The sequence below is a fragment of the Stegodyphus dumicola genome, chromosome X1 (genome assembly GCF_044657685.1).
Source record: "Stegodyphus dumicola isolate Sdum_Otavi_A_Nest chromosome X1, ASM4465768v1".
NCBI classification, from domain to species: domain Eukaryota; kingdom Metazoa; phylum Arthropoda; class Arachnida; order Araneae; family Eresidae; genus Stegodyphus; species Stegodyphus dumicola.
Genome location: NC_140780.1, coordinates 157,279,206 through 157,302,138, shown reverse-complemented (window position 1 = coordinate 157,302,138; position 22,933 = coordinate 157,279,206). Strand labels below are relative to the sequence as shown.

The following is a 22,933-nucleotide window of genomic DNA, read 5'->3' as shown; positions in this document are numbered from 1 at the left end:
AGTAGCATAATATTATTACAAATATTGATTTGTGTACCTTAAAATGAATTTATAATTTTTATTATGTTAAAAAACGATAAAAGATTTATTATTGATGTTTCAATTAATTTGTAATAACCTGATATTTTATTATTAAATGTACAGGCTGTAATAATGGTTATTGAAGATATGCGGGAAAAAACAATGGATCTTATGTGTAAGCTTTTCCAGGTTTTGGCATCTAGTGTTATCGTTACCCCTGATCAAATGACAAGGGTATGTTTTGAGTACTTGATTTTTATTATGTAAGAAGTATTTGATTGAAATAAAATCTGAATTGATTTTTTTTATTCAGAAAATATTAACTTTAAAAGTTCTGTAACATCATAAAAGTTTTAAGATCAGCTGTATTTAATTCAAGAAGCGATATTACTAAAAATTTGGGTAAACATTTTTTAATTTTGTGTGCTCATCAAGCTTCTCTAAATAACTGCAGAAAGCAATGAAATTTGTATATTGTAGAAATGTCATTACCACACTTCAATATCAATTTTATAGTTAACTTAAAATGTGATTTGAGCACAGAATAATAAAAGGATTCTGATAAAGTATTTTACGCTGTCTTATAAAGTCTTGTTCTTCCAGTGCTTTGCACATATTCTAAATAATAACTTGGAAAATTTTGTCAAAATTTAGATTTTATTATCAATGTCTTACACAATCTGTAGTAAAAAATTTATGCATCCAGAAAGAATTGAGTCATAGCTACGAAACTTGGCAGTAGTACGAGTAGATAACAAATTATCAAAAACTGGGGTAAAAAAAGGCATTTCATTTATGAGTAACAAGAAAAAGAATGTGAAAATCAGTAGGTAGTAAAGCGCCCTGGTAAATATACAGGCAGGTACTCAAAGTCTATCAAGTTTCCAATGGCACTATAATAGATTGTGCCACAAATAGAGCAACTGATCAGCAAGTCCGAATGTATAAGTACATGGCTGAATTTGCTTGCCCAGCATGTCTTAAACATGTCGATAGGGATAGGTTTGGAGACCTGACAGGACAGTCGAGAACATTAGCATGTCAAAAACATAGTCGAATATTGTGCTGAATGTATCCAAGTTTTATCCTGCTGAAAAACAGAACCTGGATGACCTGCTAGCATGCGCAGTGAGAGTACCTCGTTGCACAACTAGTGGTGAATGGCTGTCCCAGCTGATCACTCCCTAGTCTGTTATATCTTGTGTTCTGGCTGTATGGCAGTCGGTAACCAATCGTACATAGGACTACTCACCTCTCTGTCTCCAGACACATTTGAGTTAGTCATCCCCATAAGAAAAAAGTATAATTTGTCACCAAGATCGCATTTCTCCAGGAAGACAATATCCAGCTTGAGCTAAAGTACCACCATGCAAGACAACACTGCTTATATAATTGAGTGCCAATGGCAAGCAGGCGTGTTAATGGACATCGAGATCTGGGTGCAGCATCGCCTAGTCTTCTGCAAATTCTAACCTTGGATGCCCCGGGATCCCTGGGAGTTAGCAAATGGCATTGAATCGATAATAGCATAATTGTTGGTATGGACGTGGCAGCTCTTCGAATTGCATTATCGTCTCATGCATTGGTGGCCCAGAGATGTTCCGAACCACAAACTGTGCATTTTCTGAGCCACTAGATCCAGCAAGAGACAACCATATCGCTTCGACCAATGTGCTGGGCAGTCTGCCCTCTCAAAGTCGGACAGCTGGTTTTAGTGCTGTCGAGTGTGTCTTAAAGGTAGTTGTCAGCACGGTTGTAAGTACTTATCACTCACTATACCTGCCCTTTCACATTCAACCAAGTGGGCATTTAGACACGTGTTGTATCGCTCCATAATGCTGACTGGTGCTACAAGTTCTATCAATTACAGAATTCACCAAACCACATTTGTGTGCCATGTTTCGTAGGTGTGGCTCAATTGTTTTCTTCGTGCGAATATATTTTTGCAACAGAGTGTATATTGAGAAAACTGAGCTAATTTCTTCTAGGATCAGTTGTCCATTTGATCTAAATATCCTGATAAGGTCTGAATCATTTATTGTTAATCATCCATTAAGCTGTGATCAGCTTCAGGTTTGTTTGGGTTTTGAGGTTGTTTGTGCACTTTATCCAATTTTTGTGATTAATTCCATTCAACTGGATGAGCTGAAGGTTCAATTCAGGTCTGGCTTTTTACAGATTTGAACATGGGTCATTTTCATTAAAGAATATGAAGATAATGTGCTAATTATTTATATTCCTTCCTGTCCAAAGACATTTGTGAAAGATGAGAGGATTACACATTAATCCAAGTTAGCTGTTGAGTTAACATAGAGTAATTTAGTTCATGCCCATATTTTACAACAGTTTGCCTTGTGGTTATCTATACAAATGAAAGTCAGACAGAATTGCTTGTTGTTATAGTACATTACTGAATTTTAGCAGAAACGGGCAAAAACAAGCATTGTAACGTAAGACGTACTTTTTAATAAATCGTTATACATTCAAATATTTTACTTTTGTATTTAATGTAGATTACAATTTCTAATTTATGAAGAACAGATAAAAGTATAAAATGTTGCAACCACTTATCTTGTTTGCCCTCATATTTCAAGTGCAGTTTTTTTAATGGTATATTCTTCCTTTTTTCATTTTAAAATGTTCAAACTGCACTTTACGCATGCCTGATTTATGTACTCGTACATGTGGCTGTGTGTTTCTTATAAATGCGAACTCACATATAAAAATTTTTTGGATGGCGAAAGGAAGACATTCTACTTCCAGGGTTTGTACAGTCCTTAAATTTTTTTTAATCAATTTTTGGTCTTTAAAAGTCCTTAATTTTAGCCAAAATCAGCAGAAGGTCCTTAATTTTAATCATCTGAAATTTCTGTCTGTTTTTATGGTTGCCATTTTGAGTATGAATTAGCATTTTAGAAGAATATTTTTGGCAATTCACTGACGTATATGGTTATCTTTTGAATGGATTCATGGGTTATAATTTGTTTCTATTTCTAATATAAATCATGGAATACTCGAGTTTCTAAGCAAGAAGTGAAACATAAGCATTTTGAAAATCATTTTTTGTAATAAAGAGCTCTTAAACAAATTTCACTTTTGGGGGATGTGAATTCTTTTATTAAACGGTTCTAAATTTGGCGACTTGTCGACATTTTGGCGATTTTAAGAGCAGTTTCTATAGAAAATTTTTAATTCCGAGATCTGAGAATTTTTCTACAATTTTTTTAACATCATAACATTGATAAATTTCATTAAAAAATGGTATTATATTGAAATTATATTTAAAAAAATTACATTAAAATAAAACATTTTTATTTCTTGCTGTCATATTATAAAGTTTCATTTTGGCAACATGTTATACAATATTTTGAATCTGAAAAATAAACAAGGTATAATGTTATAAAGCATAATTTACAAAGCAACTCTTAGCAAAATCAAAATTAGCTATTTAATTAATTAAAAATGTCTTCTTTTTAATTTTTTCATAATAAGAGTTTTTCCCATGTAATTGTCTCAGAATATGCATCAGTTTTCTCTATAAAATTAATTTTACACTTTTTCCCTCCCTTTTTTTATCCAAAATATTTCTGACTTTTTGCTGTTACACAATTGGTATGGATAATTTTTCTTTAGCATTTTAGACATTGCAGCTTGGAAAGTTGAGAAGGATTTAAAGGCAAGATTTATAGACCCACGATTCTAGAAAATTCAAGAAATATGTGACAAAATGAAAAATGTTCAACACATGACTAATGTATTTTACAGAAAGTTTGCGATAAATTTCTTACTTTTTGGAGAACGTCTAGAAGAACAATGAAAACATAATATTTGAATGTTTTACTCCTGATACTAGAATCTTTTTCTTAACATGTTTATCTTCCTTTTATTTTCTCTGCTTTTCACTAGACACAAACATGGAAAATATCAAAATCTAATCTTATCACTTGGGCAGGCATTATAGAAAGGGATTTTTTTAGTAATCAAGAAACTGAAAACTTACAATTTAAAATATTCATCTAATATGTCTTAATGCATCATACATAGAGCTGGTACTAGGCATTTTCCCACCTGATGCTATCTATCTCTGTGGATTCTAAATTCTGCCTTCTAGTACCTTTCTAAATTCTGCTTCGCAATGCCTACTCTAAATTCTAAACGTTTTGCCATTTCTAGATTTTGTTGTTCGGTGTGTCTCTAAATTCTAAAAATTCTGCCACACTAGCTCTGTAACTGGATTTTCCCATATATATTTCATATTTCTTCTGAATGCTCATATTACTAAAGAAATAAAATTAGCCACTTTCTCTATACATTCTAAATGCATGTAGTGTTTTTAGAATAACAGAAATCCTGAATTAAATCAAAAAATTCTAAAATGAAAAGGAAGCGTGTTGAAGAAAGAAACTGAATACATAAAGAAAATTATTCTTCAAAGATATGTGCAGTCATTATTATGTAAATTATCCAATTGTTTATGATTTCAGCCTTTACTATAATTTCCCATTTCTATCTTCTCATATGATAAAGTTGCTGAGCCAGATTAAATTTTAATTAAATAGTATAATCTTTGAACACTAGTCCACATTTTTAGTTTGAATTTGACTGTTCTTGTTTAATTACGTCACTGTGAGCTGTAATTGATTTTGTTAGCATCAGAACATGCATTTATGTTCTAAGATCTTTTTAAATAAGAGGCTTATTTAAACCTTTGTCTGATATTGTAGTTACTTTCAGGCATAGCGATAATTTGCTTCATATCTGTTGGGGGTTTAGGACTGTTTTTCTTTTACCAGATCAAGTAAATCCTTATAGGCACATTGTGGAGAGGTTGACAAGTTAGGAGATAAAGCTTGCAGAAAGTAGCGAGATCACTGGTTTGTGTATTGAGACAAATCTCTAATTGTTAGAAAAGATGCTTAAAGAGAAGGAAATCGATATAAACTAGCCAAAATGTTTGGTAAGGCTTCAAATTAAAATGACGAATAAATATTTTGTTGAGTGTTGCTGTTACAAAACATAAATGTTTTGTAGCTTTTAATGTGTAATAATTCTAATATCATTTAAAAATCAGTGTCATAAATTATATGTATTTTAAACTGTAAAATTTTATTAGATTTTGATTTTAATAGGGCTTTTTTTAACAAATATTGTTAAAAAATAAAATTTAATAGTGGCCATGTAAATCCATAATGACTAAGGTTACCTATTTACCTACTTTAATTATTTATAACTAACTGCTTACCCTTAAAAATTATCTCTACATATTAAAGCGAGTTATTGCCTTTCATTAATATTCACAGTAGTCACCAAATAAAACACAAAAATGTAGAAATTCAAGTAAAACTTATTCTTTGCATCTAGTGAGACTTAAAATAATGCAAAACAACTTATTACCTCTGATGCTTTAATGGCTTATTGGAACCTGAAAGTATATTAACTGGGTTACAACCCCTGAAACTCTACACAAAGCTATGGCACTAACTGCATCAAAAAGAGCGTGACTAACTTTCAACACTTGCCAAACATGCCTACATCGGGCCTTTCAGGTTTATTCTAATCAGCAAGTCTTTCTCTAGACAAGCAGCAGCGGTAATAACATTCAGTCTTGTGTTATGAATCATGCTGATTATGATCTAACTTCTCATTTTAACCAATGCCGTTTGACATAAAATCTACTTGCTATTTACTAAACCTTTAGACCAGCGGTTCTCAACCTTTTGACTAACGTGTACCACCTAAACAAAAATTGAAAACTTTTAGTACCACCACTATAAAGTACTACTACCGTCTTTTTCCGAAAATAAGACACTGTCTTACTTTCTTTTTTGGTCCAAAATACATGCTAGGGCTTATTTTTGGGGGAGGGCAAAAATAAAAGTATATTTATATATTTTTAGTTAATATTTATTTTACACAGAATACAGAAATTTAAATTTATTCTATTACAGTCATGTCATCTTCTTCTGGAACATCGTCATAAATAAAATTCTGAATTATATTCTGATTAACTTCCAAATCCATTTCCTGTTGAATCATTGGGCCGAATCTCTCATGTCTTGCGATATAGCTATCGATAAATGAATACTTTTCTAAGTAGCCTGTTCGTAGTGCATTGGAAACATCACTATCAGTTATTTTGTCCCATGAATTTTTTACCCAATACACAACTTCTTGTAAGCCTGGTTTTACAAAATTACCTCGATGATTTCTCACCATTCTGTTTTCAATATTCATTGATTTCCATCCGCAAATGATCCTTGAATGGCTTGTTTATTGCAATGTCAAGTGTCTGGAGGTAACCAGTCATTCCTGCCAGAATCATTATTTGACCAATCTTCATCTCAGCAAGAAAGTTTTTCATGTCTTTAGCGCAGTGAGTACTGGCTGAATCCCAAACTAGTAAACCTCTATTCTGACCCCTTAACAGCAGTGGCAGCATAAAATTAACCCACTTTCTTATAACTGCTTGGGTGCACCAGGCTTTTTCAGTTTCAATGACATAAATTCCTGAAACACGTTGAATCTGGTCTTTTTTACCTTTAGTGATTAAAAATGGCGATACTTTCTTGCCATCTAGACGAATCGCCAAAATACAGGTAACACGTGCACTATCGTAATCGGTAGAAGGAGCGTAAATTGACGAAGAAGCCGTGTGGTGAACTGTCGTTTGAGCTCCTTGGCCTAGGAATACCACGGTCTCATACCATAAAAAAAAAGCTTAAATGCAAGTGCATGCTTAACAACTTCATTGTCTTCCAACTTAAACAATGTTGTTGATCTCCTTAGAAACAGTTCATATCGTTTAAAGAAGTTGTCCAACCAGTGTGACGATGCTTTAAATTCTTCTGTGGATATATCAAATTCAATTGCTGTTTCAAGGGAAAATTTTTGAATATCAGCCCTGAGCACAACCAAAGCCATTGCTCTCCTGCCTGCAATCCATTTCCAGATGCAGTCTTACAACTCAGAAAATAACGGCTGCTGACCTGATCCAATTCTGCGTTTTTTTCTCATTTCCTTGGTCCACCAGTTGACACAGGTAATCATAGTCTGCACGCCATTTACAAACCATATGGAGATCCAGCATCATCTCTTTACAGAATGCTACAAGATTTACATCCCTGGAGCCTTCCACGATTCACTTTTTGTACTCAACAGAATAGCTCTTTCATTTTGTACTCATTTTAACTGGGGTTAAAAATTATTCACTTTATTTTTAAATAAAATTACGTATGAAATCAGATTTACAAGACTCGAATGAACGTTGTATATCTGCACTGTCGCTCGATGTAGACTTCTGACTATTTTTGTATTTTTAACCAGTTCGCCGTTAGGAAAATCGCAAACATTTCGTGCCATTTTTCGCATTCAAAGGTAAACATTTTGTGTCTAAAACTGGGCTCAGAGTATTTCTTTCCCCCTTTCACCACCTGTGAAAGCCTATTTAGAAGTTCTGTTCAAATCAGATTGAACAGCATACCTGTCACACTGAAGGATGTTGAATAACAACCCCCTAAGGGGCAACAGAAAACACAAAGACTGGTGTAGTCCTTAGAGCAGATATTTTTCCCTTTGCACCCAACCCCACTTCCACTTCCTGCACCCATCTCCAAATCTATTGCAATCTATTACAATGTAAATGTAATTTTTAATTGTCAAGAAAAAGCTTTATATAAAGTAAAAATAAGGGCATTAGCTAGTATTTGAAATGTCCTTGAATTTTGTTTTATTATTTTCTTGATGGCCTTTAAGAATTGAAAAGATAACATGCAAATCCCTTTGTTCGTTAATAGAAAGGGAGAAAGCTGTTGTGGATCTCGTAAGATATGTTGAGGGGGTAGCTATTTGAAGAAAGTGTCCCCATCCTTTACTTTCCTGAAGCAGCCCCACTGTGATCATAATGTGACACCACTGACAAGATAAGTAACCCATCAATCGCCCCTTTTGATTTTCGACACATTCTGTGGGGGTTGGAAAAAGGTCACTACATTGTATGAGTCTCGGGGGTTACGGTTCAGCCCAAATTTCACCACAACGAGAGTCTACCAATGCTAACGGATGACGATGCTTTTCCTGTGAATGCATCTCTCAGGGCAAACGGTGAACTGGTTAAAATAAATTCCAAGAATTAATTTGAAACGAACTGTAGAGGTAAACAATTAATTTCTCGGAATATTTTGTTTCAAACATTTCTCTGAAATACAAGTATTAGGAAAGCTAAACATATTATTACTTAATAAATCAACAGCATTTTTTAATAAATTCTTTTGTCACATTATTTTAACTAGGGATTATTTTCGGGGGATGTCTTATTTTACAAAAAGTTCCGAAAATCACGATAGGGCTTATTTTCGGAGGATGTCTTATTTTCAGAAAAAAGAAGGTACCACCACCACTCTTGAACAAAGCTCGGATCGCATAAATTTACGAGTGTTAGAGAAAAAATTCAATCAGGATGTTGGGGTTTTAATTTTTTAAATAGATAGTTAAAAATACTTTGCTTCTTTGTGTACCACCTATTTTTTCTTATGTACCACTGGTTGAGAACCTATGCTCTAGACTGACCAAGTATGTGACAAAATGAGACATGAAAAAATCAACATAAGCTGACTATTAGTAAAATGTAAATGTCACTCATCTTCTTTCAAATATGTCCAACCTATTATAAGTGTAAAATATTTAGTACTACTTGATAAACTGCATGAAGTTTATTTTATTCTCAATTCTTATTAATAACTATGTTAATTAATTCATGTTTAGTAATAATGCATACTATTTAGGGATCTACGAGGGCAATCCCAAAAAAAAAGGTCTCCTATTTTTCGGGGACGTAGAGAAAGTTTTAATATGGTTGTTGGCAACACTGCTGTGAGTGGTGCCTTCTCTGCTACCACATAAGCACGCAGGCGCTTCGCTTGGATGCTCAGTCTTGGCTTGGCAGCCATTCGAAATGGAGATCCCGATAAACGTTACCGCCAAGTGCGAAGTGCGCACAGTTATTCGATTTTTGAACGCAAAAGTCGTTAAACTGGTTGAAATTCACCGCCTATTGACGGATGTGAAAAACGTTCGCAAGTGGTGTAGAGAGTTTACAGCCGGTCGCACTGAAATTCATGACGAAGAAAGGAGTGGGAGGCCGTCAATTGGTGATGAGACAATCGCGAAAGTTGAGGAACTCATGCATAAAGATCAGAGGATCACTCTGGCTGCTCTCTGCATTTTGGTTCCTGAGGTTTCCAGAAGCACCATCCACAGAATTTTAACGGAAAAGTTGCAATATCGAAGGGTGTGTGCAAGATGGGTGCCGCGTATGCTGACAGAAGACCACAAATGGCAATGGGTTGATTCTTCCCACGAATTTCTTCACCGCTGTGGTTCTGCTCCGATGTTGAGGTGAAAGATGAGGTTCAACGCTTCCTGAAGGGCATGGCAGCAAGCTGGTATGACATGGGCATTGTAAAACTGCCACAGCGTCTACAAAAATGCATCGTCCGAAATGGTGATTATGTTGAAAAATAAAGCATTCTTCAATCTTTAAAGTGATGTAGCAATTATAGAAAATAAACGGTTCTTTGTATATCTAAAAATATAGAAGACCTTATTTTGGGGGATTGTCCTTGTATTTTATTTTTAAGATGATATTACAAAAGTGAAATTTAGGCATAGAATAATATTTTTAATTGAATTTATTCAGTTCCCATTTGCTCATAGGTCTTTAATTTTTTTCATTAATGGTCCTTAAAAGTACTTAATTTCTGTGTGCAGAAATGTGTACGAACCTTGTACTTCCCGATTTCCAATCGTACTCCTGCCAATCCGATTTACAGTATTTCCCTTAACTTTCGCTTGTTCTTAAAATAATGAGTTTTATGTAGCTTGGCTTAATATTTCATTATATGCAACCAAAAAAGTGATTTTGGGCATCTGATTATGCATGGATTTTCTCTGTATTGCATATAAAAGAAAACCAAAGTCATTTCGTCAGTGAGACCTTATGGCATGCTTCTGCTAGGTGTGTGAAATATGTGTACAAAAACAATGTGTTCCAGTTCTCTAGTGAGCATCAAGCTGCACTTGGAGTCATCCGGTATATTATTAGACAATAAGCACAAAGAAATATTGATGTTGTTATTTTGACTCACAGCTGAGAACATGCATTCTTTGTCTCAGCACTGTAAGTTTTGCATGCTTTTGAGAAATAGTTTAGGAAATTATCTTAGTTATGTCTGCAAAAAAAAGGGGGGGGTAAAACACTCATGTACTTTTCAAAAATCATGCACAGAACTTTCCTTCTGTTATTTCGTCAAGGAAGTGTACATTTGTGATGCATACTGTTTGTGTTTGCAATTTTTTGATTTCGCACACTGGAAGGGCCGATGTACTTAAACATGTGCGTACACAAAAACACAAGGTCAACATGATTTGTATTAGGGGATTGTCTTGAAACAAAAAGGACCAAAAGGTTATTATTGCAGAACACCTGTACTTTGCTGTTTTACTGGAGAATGGTGAAATACAATTAAACATGCATAAAAAATATGCATAATAGTTAATCAGAGATCCAATTATTAAGAATTAAGCAATAGCACTTCCTCCAAAATGGACATTTCAAACAATGTGTTAGTAGCTAAATAGTTTTGTAAATCTTTACCATACAAAACAACCTCCTGCTGCCACCTAATTTTGGTTAAAAGAACTTCAAAATACCAGGACTTTTAAAGCCTCAGTGGTATCTTATTAAACGTACACGTCCTTTTGAGGAATTCTATTGATGGGACTTTTAAAGTCCTGTAGGAAAATAAAAAGGTTAATACAGCAAAATCTTTACTTATAATTCTCGACAAATTATTGAAGGGCAAATAGGTTATTAAACCTGATTTACAGCCAAATGTAGCTTTATATGAACTATGATCTATTCTAAAGTGATAAGCTCCATATTCCATAAATTGAATGAATTTTTATTCCTTCTGACCATAGTTTGTTTCAAGACAAGTGGATAGCTTCTCTTCAATGTCTTGGTTTGCTGTTTCAACTGAGCCTTATGATAGACTGTGTATTGGCTTTTCATGAATAATTTTGAATTTATTCCACAAACTTTTCAATAATTTTATTAGCAATTTCTTGGCCATTGTTGTTTTGCAAGCTGCATGCTGCTCCAAGTATTGGTGCTCCAATAAGCTGCATGGTGCTCCAATAAATGATTAAGCAAATTCTTCAGCACATTTTGTTTTAAATGCTTTTTATGAAACAAAGGTTGTTAAATGCTCTTAAAATGTTTTGTTTCTTTTGACAAGGTTCACATAGATTTATATACATCATTATACTGTAATGTTCTTATACTTTGTCTTAACCTCTTTAATCTTTCTTTTCACCTTCCATGACGAACTGCAATATGAATCTCATGAATTATTTAAAAATTCACCTCCGATACAATAACTATCTGGATCTTTTTCAATTTTTAACTGGAATGCTGAAATTTTTAACATTACCAATACTTACAATATCTTTTGATAGTTGTTTATAATCTTCTCATGATATCTCAGAAGTCTTCTCTGTGCTTTTAATAACTTTTGCGAAAAATTAATTATAATCTTCTCATGTAAATAATTCAATTTTTTTTTTTCAAGTTTGAGCACATCTAAATAATCATCAAATTGTGGTTTTGTGACTTTCGGATTATCATCCATTGTGCTTATAAATACAATAATATTTCTTAAAATGTAAAACAGTCATGCACATATTAGTAGCCGACAAAGAAAGTAACTTTAAATTGACACTATGCAGCACATAGAACATATAAAACTCTAAAATGTGAAGTATTTATGAGCTTCCTAAAAAAGTATGGGCCTCTTGACATAAAATCAACAATCAACTGATTTTGTCTAGCTGCTGCCAACAGACAAAAACAATCTCGCATGCTTACAACAGCTATACAATTGCATAATAGTGAGGTTCTGATGCAAGAAAAACATGCACATGTGCAATGTAAAATCTCAAACTGAATGCTTTGAAAATTATTATATTTACCTTTTATTATTTGAAATTATAACAGCCGCTTCGTACAATAAATTCTCAAAAATTATTCATGTTAATCAATTTATTTGGTTATGATTAATAATAACCTGTTAATTGCAATGATTATAACGTGTGTATGTGTATTATTTTACAGATTAGAAATTGCAAAAATCCAGATTGTTTATTTAATCACATTATTCCTTTCACTTTAAATTTTCTGAATTTATTTTGATTATCAATCAAGATAAAATTCAGAAACATGTCTTGGCTGCTGTCTGAAAAAGGCTGAAGAATTTTCAAGTACACTCTGTTTTGTTTCAAGTTTGATTTTTATTTTTTCTTGTTAGTTAATAAGTTAGCTACTTTTAATTGTTTTAATTATATTAATTATCTGGGGCTAGCAGTAGAGTCACCGAACACTAGTAGTTAGAACTACTAGTACACTAGAACACTAGTAGTAGAACACTATCCCATTGAATGCGCTGGCTGCATGACCGTTTTCGTGTTTTTCCCTGTGTGTGACATGGATACAAACGAATTTTCTTTAGAGAGTCCTTCACAAAGTCATTTTTCCTCTTGAGCAGATAGCCCTTGTATGCTTTGGCATAATGCAATAAAACAAGACTATTAATTATTTCTTGATTTTATATATATAGCCACAAAGTAAACATGTTAGTGTGAGAAAGAAATAAATGAAAAACCGAGGTGTTTTTGACTGAGCTAGCAAGCACTACTTATTTAATACAGTTAAAAGTCATTAATCCGGACTCATTGAGACTTCAGCAATTCCGGATTATAGATCATCAGTTTAAATCTGGTAAGATGGCATGCAGAAATTATAAAATTAAAAATATGAAACCGTAATTTACGAAATAAAGAACAATTATGATCTAATGGGTATCAAAATTTACAAAAAAAAAAGGCTTAATATTTATTTGTTTACTTTATTAAACATTTCTTTCAATGTAAATTGTTTAAGTTGCTTCGTTTTTTATGTGATAATACTTTCTCTTTAATTCTATAAACAGACATAATCTCTTGCTCAGTTACAAACTTCCACTGTTCAAATCCTATAATTGCTGTGTCGAGAATACCGACTAATTTGTCAATCGAAATTTTTTCGTTTTCAATAAACTCTGTGTCACTTTCTTCGCTATCGGAAGCGAATTATAATGACGAGGAATTTGATTTAAATCATATCAAAGACGGAGTACATCAAGATGAAATACTACATTTAGTAAGGAATTATAAGCCAAATAAAACATCTGCCCTGAAGATAAGGATAGTGCTGACAGATCAACTTCCAGTTCATTGCGCGCCGCGATGTGATAAACAGATTTCGGAATAGTTAGATAAACAAAGGATATTCCTTTATCTTTTTTTTGCAGCAATTCCACTTTTTGTTTAATAGACTTTGAAACATGCTTTCGCTTTGTATATCCTTTACATATTAGTAAATATATATCAGAAATTCTATTTGACATAATCGAAAGTTCAAGCTTACTTTTATAAAGTTGCTCTAACAGTCTGCAAAAAATAATAAGCCGGATCCAGTTCGAAGATTAAGGAACAATGCAATCTGCAACATTAACTGAAATAGATAACTAGATAATATTAGCTTAGCTTATACCATCCGTTATACATTAAACGTGCATTCGTAAACGTATTTTGTGCATGCGCACACATATTCGCAGCCGTGAAGGTCTTACGCGCATGCGCACACGCATATTCGCAGCCGTAAAGGTCTTACGCGCATGCGTCTATATACGACGCATGCGCAGAAAGTTTGTAGCTTTGAGGTCCGGATTATGGCTGTCCGAATTAACGACTTTTGACTGTATTACCAATTCTACAAAAATGAGCTTTTTTAATGGAAGAATTTTTAGCATTTCTCAATTTATTCATCCTTTTGCAAAAATGTTATGCACATTTGAAAAGCATTATGAAAAATTTTCTAGTATGAGACATGTATTTACTTTCTATCTAATTGCTCACCAGCGGCCGAGTGGTAACGTTGCTGAACACTAGTAGTTCAGTCCGAGGTTCGAATCCCGTGAACGAGCTGGCTGCATGGGTGTTTTCGTGGTTTTCCCCATGTGTAACGTGTATACGAGCCAGTTTCCCTTAGAAAGTCCTCCACGAAGGCATCCGTCCCTTAAGGCAGATAGCCCTTGAGTACTTTGCCGTAATCTAATAAACCAAACTTTCTATCTAATTGCTGTCTAACATAGATTTATCAAAAATTGATGTGTGGTGAAATTCCATTTGCGTACGCAGACAGAATTCTATCTTCTTAATGTCTCCAGCATAGTGAGGTGAGCAGGAATTCCATGTACTTATTATTTAATATTGAAATTAGATTTAAAACAATTTACTTTTAATTTCCTTAATTTAAATGTTAAGCTAAAAGAAAGGATTTGTTATGTAGATTTAAATTTGTAAAATTAAAATTCAAAATTTCATCATTGCTGATAATGCATTGTACCTATCATTTTTTTTTTTTTTTCATTCAATGATCTGTTATAATTTTTTTCATACTTAGGGATTCTTCCGGGTATATGATGAAATGCCTGATATTTGTATTGATGTGCCTCAAGCTTACACTGTATTGGAGAAATTTGTTACTAAGTGTCACAATGCTGGCTTTTTATTAGATGAAGTTGTAAGAAAGATGCCATCCCGGTAAGTTGGAAATCTTAAAAATAATTTTTTGAGACTATTTTTGTGTTAAAATGTTTCTTTCGGAAAATATTTCAATTGAAGTCATAAGTATGTTTTCAGATTTCATGCATAATATTATTAAATGAAATTATTTTAAATTTGTTTACATGTTTAATTATATTAAATTATATTCAAGTTTCCGTTTGTGAAATTTATGTTAATATCAGTTCTGAAGAACTAAATGGCTGCAATGAAAAATCATGCAAATAGAGAATCTTTTAAAAAATCTGCGATATGCTCATTGAAAATTTTTAAATCATATTAAGTTATTCTAAATTCTTTTCTGAGAAGCAATTTGGAAGGAAAAATTTTATTAACAACTTTATAAAGTCATTAACTTGAATGATTTTCAGCTGAGAATATTGAACTTACTGCAAATCTTTATTTTGACATATCCCTGACTTATCTTCAAAATGTAGAATTTCTGATTTCTGCAAATAAATAGAATATGGGAAATGTGATATAAAACGGAATTGAGAAAAGTTGGTGTTTTCTGGAGATAATAGAAAAAATAATATGAAGTGTGAGGTCACTTCTGACCAGAATGCAAACTTCACAGCTCTTTTGGAGTTTCTGTGATACCAAATTGTTGAATAGCATATATTTTGAATAGCATAGTGAAGCTCCTGGAGAATGCTAGGTGGGAGCTGAAGTGATACATATCTTAGCTCAGCATTCTAGTGTTTTCTGCGTGTCCTATCAGTTTTAAATCCAGATAGTACATGACTCATTCCATCCACCGAATTTCTTCAAGATAATAAGTTACTGTTGCAGAGTGATAGGGCTAAACATTTTTTCACATTAAGGGTAAGTTATTACCGATTGTACCTCTAAACAATATAATAAGATCAAGAATATCAACCCTGTATTTCAGCATTTGTAGTCACACTGGTAAGAGTATGTATACCACTGCTAACATTCAACTGATGTTTTTAGGCTTATAACACATGTTTTGCTCCCTCCGCATCGTAGCACATCTGAGACCCAAACATGAGACTCGTCAGTAAAGGAAATTAGTTTGTGATACTTAAGTCACCATGATCTCTGTACTACTGCATCTAGAAACAATGTGCAGCCTAAGTTAATGGGACATAAATCATGGATTTCCTTGCATTCAGCCCTGTTTTATGCAGCCTATCATGCACATTATATCTAAGTTGTTGAGATCCAATAGCTGTAGCAAACTCGCATGCGATCTGGGCTGATATGAGCTAGTTGCTTTATGTAATGATTCCCAAACAATGGTCCTGAAAGTCTAGTGTGACATGGTATTGACCTTGGCCTTGTTGCATTCATTCATCATAAGTGTTCCAACTGTTTTCAGATTTTTGACATAGTACTTTGAGCTGCTTTTAGGTTTTTACACATGTGTCTGCCCTGCTTCCATTCTATCAATTGCATGTCATTTCTCTTAATCCATTCACCTTCAATATGTCCCATCTTCCACATGTGAAAATTTTATTCAGCTAGTCATACAGTTCTTGAAATCAGAGTTTGAAGCATCCCCTTGCACTTTCCATATGAGCCAAAAGAACTGATACAAAAATTAGATATTTCTGCATAGTCAAGGTTGGACTACATGGTAATCTTGACCTTGAGCTACCAACCAATTACCTTTCATTTTCCTTCATTTTATAGAATTAATGCAAAGCATATTGTATGCAAAGCATAAGTGTTACTTCTTTAATTGTCACGCAAATGTAGTTTGCAGGCAGTATTTTAATATTACATCGCGTGCCCCAAAAATACTTAAATGGGGGAGAAAAGTGGAGAGAAAGGTTTATACCTGGTTAATTTGCACTGACTGAAAAATCAGAAACCTCTCTTATGAAAGTATAAACTGTTCTTTTTATATGTGTATGTTTGTATTCATGATTGAAATGTTAATATTATTACTCTAAATAGTAAACCTCGGAGAAACATATTTCTTAATCCCACCTTTTTTTCTCTCTCACATTCTGCAGTGGACGAAAACGCTTTGTTTCTGAAGGAGATGGAGGAGCTGTAAAGACAAATTCCTACTAATTTGTTTACCCTACATACCATGTCATTGTTATTGCATGTGCATCCTTTTTGTATGTATATGTGTGCAAAGTTTCAGTAACTTTTTTTAGAAATAGTTAATCTGTGAAATGGTAAAAAGTAAATCTGGGGATATTGGATGTGCAGGTTATTTTGACATGTATTGTGAAATCATAAGTCCTTGTGATGTGGCGGCAACTGCATGTTTAACAGTTTTTCCATAATAAAGAGGTTCATGTGTTATGTCAAAAAATTATATATATATATAGTGAGAAGTTCTGTAATTTTTTAATGTTAATTAAAGCAAGCTTCCCAGTTTTATGCCTAAAAATTGTCAATATGTGCAGCATACTTGAAAATTGTTTTATTATAAGATAAAGCTGTATTGAAAACCAAAATCTCAGTTTTTCTTAAATTTTACTGTATAAATTTGATGGTTCATAAAAACTTGTTTTGATGTTATTTTGTATAAATGTGTTCACATTTCTTAAATAGAAGGGAATAATCTCAAAATTCTCCATGTATTATCTTATACAGCATTATGTAACAAGTACTTTTCTTTTTTACTTATTGCAGAGAAACAAATTTATGTGTTAAGAGTTTTATGTATCTTCAAAGTCAGAATAATCATGCAGACATTGCTGATATAAATTTTTTTCAAAATGTTTTAACTTCTACAATGTGGTGGATTTTTATATTTCAGGTAAAATGTGAGTTAATCAGACTTTTAAATAAAAGTGTTTGTTCATTTGTGTTCCATTAAAATAATATGGGATAAAGTAGGTTTCCAAATTGTATGAATGGTGACATGTTGAAGAATTCATGATCATGTGTTATATATAGTTTGTGAAATTAAAATATTTGTGTGGATTGTTGAAAATTTGTAAACTACATACATAAGTAATGTAAATTAAAGATCAGCATATAGTATATAATTATGCATCTTAAAAATTCCAATGGTCTTTTCTGTGAACTTTTATGTAAGACATTTTACCTTAAATATGAGACAAAATGAGAGGTGTGACACAAAAATAAACAAGACTTGTCCAATAAATCATTGTACTTACAGAATCAGTTCTCCGTGACATTATCACCTTCAAAGTAGTTACCTTCAGCATTCACACACTTCTGTATTAGGCACTATCATTGCTGGTAATAGTTCTGGAATGAGGTTTTTGGAAATCCCTTCAGGAGATTCTCCGTTTTTGCCTGAACCTCTTCAGCTGAGGTAAAATGGCATCCCTTTAAGCAAGATTTAACTTTAGGAAATAAAAAAAGTCAAATGGAGCCAAATCAGGTGAATAAAGAGGATGCCCCATCACAGTAATGTTTTTGCTGGTCAGAAACTGCTTAACAGATAGGCCCATGTGAGTGGATGCATTATCTTGGGGCAATAGCAATCCATCACTCCACAACTGTGACCTTTTTTCCCCACAAATTTTTTTTAGTACTTCCGCGTAGTTGTGTTGATGAACACTGACCACTGGGAACCCACTCAATCATTACAATTCCATTAATGTTGATGAAAACAATTAACATTGCCTTGAATTTTGATTTTGACTTGCGTAATTTGTCCTTTTCCCGTGAAAACCGCTCATGCCATTCAAACACATGACAGTGAGACAGTTTCATCTCCATAAGCCTTATTAACATTTGAAATGTTTTCGTGGCTGATTTTCTTAAGTTTCACAAGAAACTTGATGTTGATTCGCTGTTCAGTTTTTACATTAGACATTTCTTCTGGCAGAATGCAGTGGCACATGTTCACTCTATTATGCACTCCCAACTTGTGTGATTGGTTAAGTCGAAACTGGTTGCATTGGATAGAGAAAGTGTGTGGGATGACATCACCAAAACAGTTTTTGCCAACTCCACTCTTTTTCAAGTTAAATTTAATCTTTCTTTTTTTTTTTTTTTTTTTTTTGTGTGTGTGTGTGTGTGTGTGTGTGTGTGTGTCCCACCTCCTAGATAAATATTGTATTTTTAAGATTATATATATGAAAAAATATATTTTATATAATTAATTACAATAAATGGAAAAATATTATTTTTGGGGGGGATGTACCTATTTTCCCTTTAATAATTTAACAGAAATAGCAAATATTGAAAAATATAGTACTATGTATTTTTTTGTTAATGCATAAAACATACTTCTGTTTTGAGCATGGAGAGCTATTGTTCACCAATTGTGATACAACTGTATTATGGAAAAGGTGCTAGGTGTGTACAAGCAATGTATTTGAAAAATATAATGTCATTCATAAAAATGATTTTGAATTGTAAGAAATATGAAAATTCCAAGGTAATATTCCATTTTCAGATGTTCATCCCCCCTCAAACAAATTCATAAATTGTAAAATATAGTAATGATTATAGGTATTATAAACAAATATAATTGCAAAATAAATACATTATGGAATTCCATTGGCATTCAAATTCTTGCAGGTCATCATCCCCTTTTCTGACACTCTAATTCTGAGTTATAGAAAGTGGATTTAACAATCCCCCTTTCATCTTCTGAATAATTTTTAATCACAAAATTTACCTAATATTGTTGTTAGTTTGCTTGATAGCAAATTGTTAGAATCGTTATTTTTGGAAGTATTTCCGATTATGAGTATTATAAAGTGAACTCATTTTTGTAAGAGTATTTTTTAAGCATTTAATTTTTCTTTATTATTTTTTCCTTTATTTCCTTTTATATAAAAACTGTTGTTAAAGGTCATGCTTGTGAGGCTGGAGAATTGTTTGAGACAGTCGTGTGACTTCTTGTGTCTTAATAAATTTGAGATTAAATTATGGCTTGTTTTGTCTCCTCTAATTTGCCTCAAATTATGTATTGAATTTAGGGAGCTATCAAATTTGCATGTACTTAATATTTTTAAGAGAACTCTTATTGCCTACTATATTGGTACTAGTTTCTATGATATTTGAAAAAGATTTGTCTGTATCCCCCCCAGACACACAAGTCACCTATAATGTTAAACTTCTCAGAATATGCTTCTTGTGCTGATAAAAACTGCTGTACTAAGAAACCCATATTAGGTGCTGAATTTTTTAATAAGTTTATTGATTTAAATAAAGCATAAGAGGTTAATTGATGGTGTGACGAAACTTGCAGTTTATGGTGACATCGCACCCATCTCTATTAATGAAAGTGTAAATACAGCATGCAGCTTATGTAAATGTTCTGTTTTATTTGCTATATATCCCAGTATAACAAAACCGAATTTTCTTATTTCTACTGTGAAATATCCTATTGTAACCAAAGAACAACCGGTAAATTACAATTACACCCTTAAATGTTTGGAAATAGCTAAAAGAGAATTCAAATACATGCTAGACAATAACATCATTAGTCCTTCTAGTGCAGAATGGGCAAGTCCCTACACATAGTGACAAAGACAGACGATTTGTTCCGCCTTTGTGTCTATTACAGAAGACTGAATGATTTAACTATACCTGATCATTATCCCATTCCTCGAATTCAAGATTTTCAACATATCTTAGCTCATAAAACTATATTTTCTAAAATTGACCTTTTTGAGGTGTATTTTTACATTCCAGTAGCAGACGAAGATAAAGAAAAAACTGCCATCATCACACCTTTTGGTCTTTACCAATTCAATGTCATGCATTTTGTTCTCAAAAATTACCCCCGCAACCTTTCCAAGATTCATCAGTGAAGTTTTTTATGGCCTAGACTTTGTGTTTCCATATTTGGATAATGTGTTGATTGCCTATTCTTGCGAGGAAGAACATCATTTACATTTTAAAACAGTTTTCCAGTGTTTAGATAAATATGGTCTCTGAATTAATATTAGCAAATCAGTTTTGAGAGTACCTGAAATAGACTTTTTGGGCTATCAAATATCTGCTGAAGGCTCAAAACCTCTACCTAAAAAATTTAAAGCTATCATAGAATATCCATGTCCCCCCTTGCCCCACCCTAGCTATGCCACTAATTGGGAACCAGAACGTAACTTTTATTTCAGGCAGATCAAGAGCTAATCTAATGGAATGTGCTTATCTAGCTCCTATACAACAAGGCATTAGTTCTAATTTCGGTATCGACAGCTCCTTGAGTGGTGCAATCCTAGATTTAGCTCATAGGAGACGATTTTTGACACCAAGAAAAACTTCTATGCTCATAAAAACACAAGCACCATATGATGTTTTACATGCATCTACCAAATACGTGTAATTCAGACGTCTTATTCACGCAGTGGCTAATCGCACCGACGGTGCGAATAGCTAACAGGCTATTCACACCACCTACGTTCGCGCATGCGAACAATCGGCCCAGGTACCAGCATTTTACGCCGATTTCCGTAAGGCAGACGGTATTGAGAGTGAATGTTGTTAATAGTTCACCAGCAAGAGAATAATTTGCAAGTAATAATTATCAGTTACAAAGACGAGGTCAATCTATATACATGATAATGTTCAGGAAATGATTAGATAAAATAGGGATTTAATGATGGTTCTAATTGCAAGCGAGGACGAGTAATTAGTTAAAAAATCTTTAGTGTATTGACAAAAAGGCTACAGAAATTACTTAAATTCTTTTATTTAACAGAGGAATTTTTATGCAAACTTAGATCCTATTCTTATAGCATGGGACTGTCAGAATTTATTATTCAATAAGAAAACTTACTGAAAATGATAATATTCTTACATATTCATCACGTTTTCAGTATCTACATAGGTTTATAGGTTCAAATGCCATATTTCAAAATCAAAGTTATTTATGTAATAAAACCTTACAAAATCTGATAAATCATTTGTGTGTGCAAATTTTTAAATCTAAATCTCTTACATTAAATTATTTCTGTCTTTTAAATTACATCCCATTATTTATTTCAATTTAATTGATTAATGTGTTTGTACTAATATTTCAAAGTTCTTTGAAGCACTTTTTGTGTCCTGAAAATGCCAAGTATTTCCATAAAAAAAATAAGCAGGTATACAGAATAATTCATTTAAAAGTTGATGTAATCGCTTTTAACTTATTTCATGTCTAAATTTTCTACACAGAAATCTTCTGTCTAATTTTTAGTATCTTTTATCAGACAAAATTTTTCAAAGAGAAATGAATTAAAGTCTTGATTGCGCAAAACACATCTTTAAAGCTAAATGTATTCTAAGAAGTACAAAAAATGTAAACAAGATTTTGTCTCCCCCCTCCCAAATCAGACATTTAAAAGGAAAAGGATAAACATTGCGAACACAAAAATCTGCCCTTTTTTATATATACTTTAATAAAAGGAAATGTGTTCCTTCTTTTTATAAGAAAAGGAACCAATTTTCTTTCTGAACTTTTGAAAGTCGCCAACGCTTAAAAAATGATAAACTACGCCAAGGTCGAAATCCGCCTTTATTTTAAAAAAAAAGATTCACTACAACAGTTCGCGTACGTAGAATCTGTTCCTTTCGATGCGGTTCAATTGACGGATCTGACAACTCAATGCGCATGCGTTGTTAATGTTGGTGCGAATAACTTAAGCAGCTAATCGTACCGGTGGTGCGAATAGCATCGGCCTCTTATTCACGTCTACATATCGTGGAACCTCGATATTATTCAAGATCGGCAGTTTTACCAGCCACTTGAAAATGACTTTTCCATGTTATCAGGTAAGAGGCTATCCCAATTCTATTTCTGTATGTCTCCTGCATCAATACCTTTGGCAATAAGGTAGGAGGGCAGAGAAGGTGGGATAAGAAGTGGGTAGAATATTTGCTGTATCAAAGACAAAATGTCTCTCTTTGCCTGATTCGGGGCCCTAGTCTGGACACCGTCGAGATAGAAGAACGGGTCGTTTTTTGCAATCTACTCGACAGAGCGAGTCTGGTGTCATCGTCTCAATCATTACAGAGATCGACGCGTCGGAAATTTTTCCGTCAGCTAGACAGCTGCCGTATAAGTTTAGAGCTAAACTGAGGACGGCGGAGGTCACGGATTGTTTTTGAAAGTGTACGTAATAGATATTTTAATTTCTTAGATTTGTGAAAAACTCGAGTATTTCGCTATAGAAATAACACATTTGATGCTGACGATTCTACATTATTTATTTATTCTACATTACCAATGCCTTAATTAAATGTTATTGAAAATAATATATTTGGTGTTTTCCTATTTCACATATAAAGAAGG

At 33.1% G+C, this 22,933-nt stretch overlaps 1 protein-coding gene across 2 annotated transcripts in view; it reads left to right on the top strand.

Moving 5' to 3' along the window:
- Pdcd4 (Programmed cell death 4) overlaps window positions 1-19,580 on the top strand; it is a 135,680-nt gene extending 116,100 nt beyond the window's left edge. Inside the window, exons 8-10 of one of the 2 annotated variants that reach the window (XM_085807584.1) lie at window positions 145-255; window positions 14,579-14,718; window positions 16,722-19,580. In XM_085807584.1, the coding sequence (XP_085663710.1) occupies window positions 145-255; window positions 14,579-14,718; window positions 16,722-16,782 (312 nt within the window). In that variant the 3' untranslated portion in view covers window positions 16,783-19,580. The remainder of the gene's footprint in view (window positions 1-144; window positions 256-14,578; window positions 14,719-16,721) is intronic. The other variant, XM_085807585.1, reaches the window with a different exon arrangement.
- The last annotated feature ends 3,353 nt before the right edge of the window (window positions 19,581-22,933 follow it).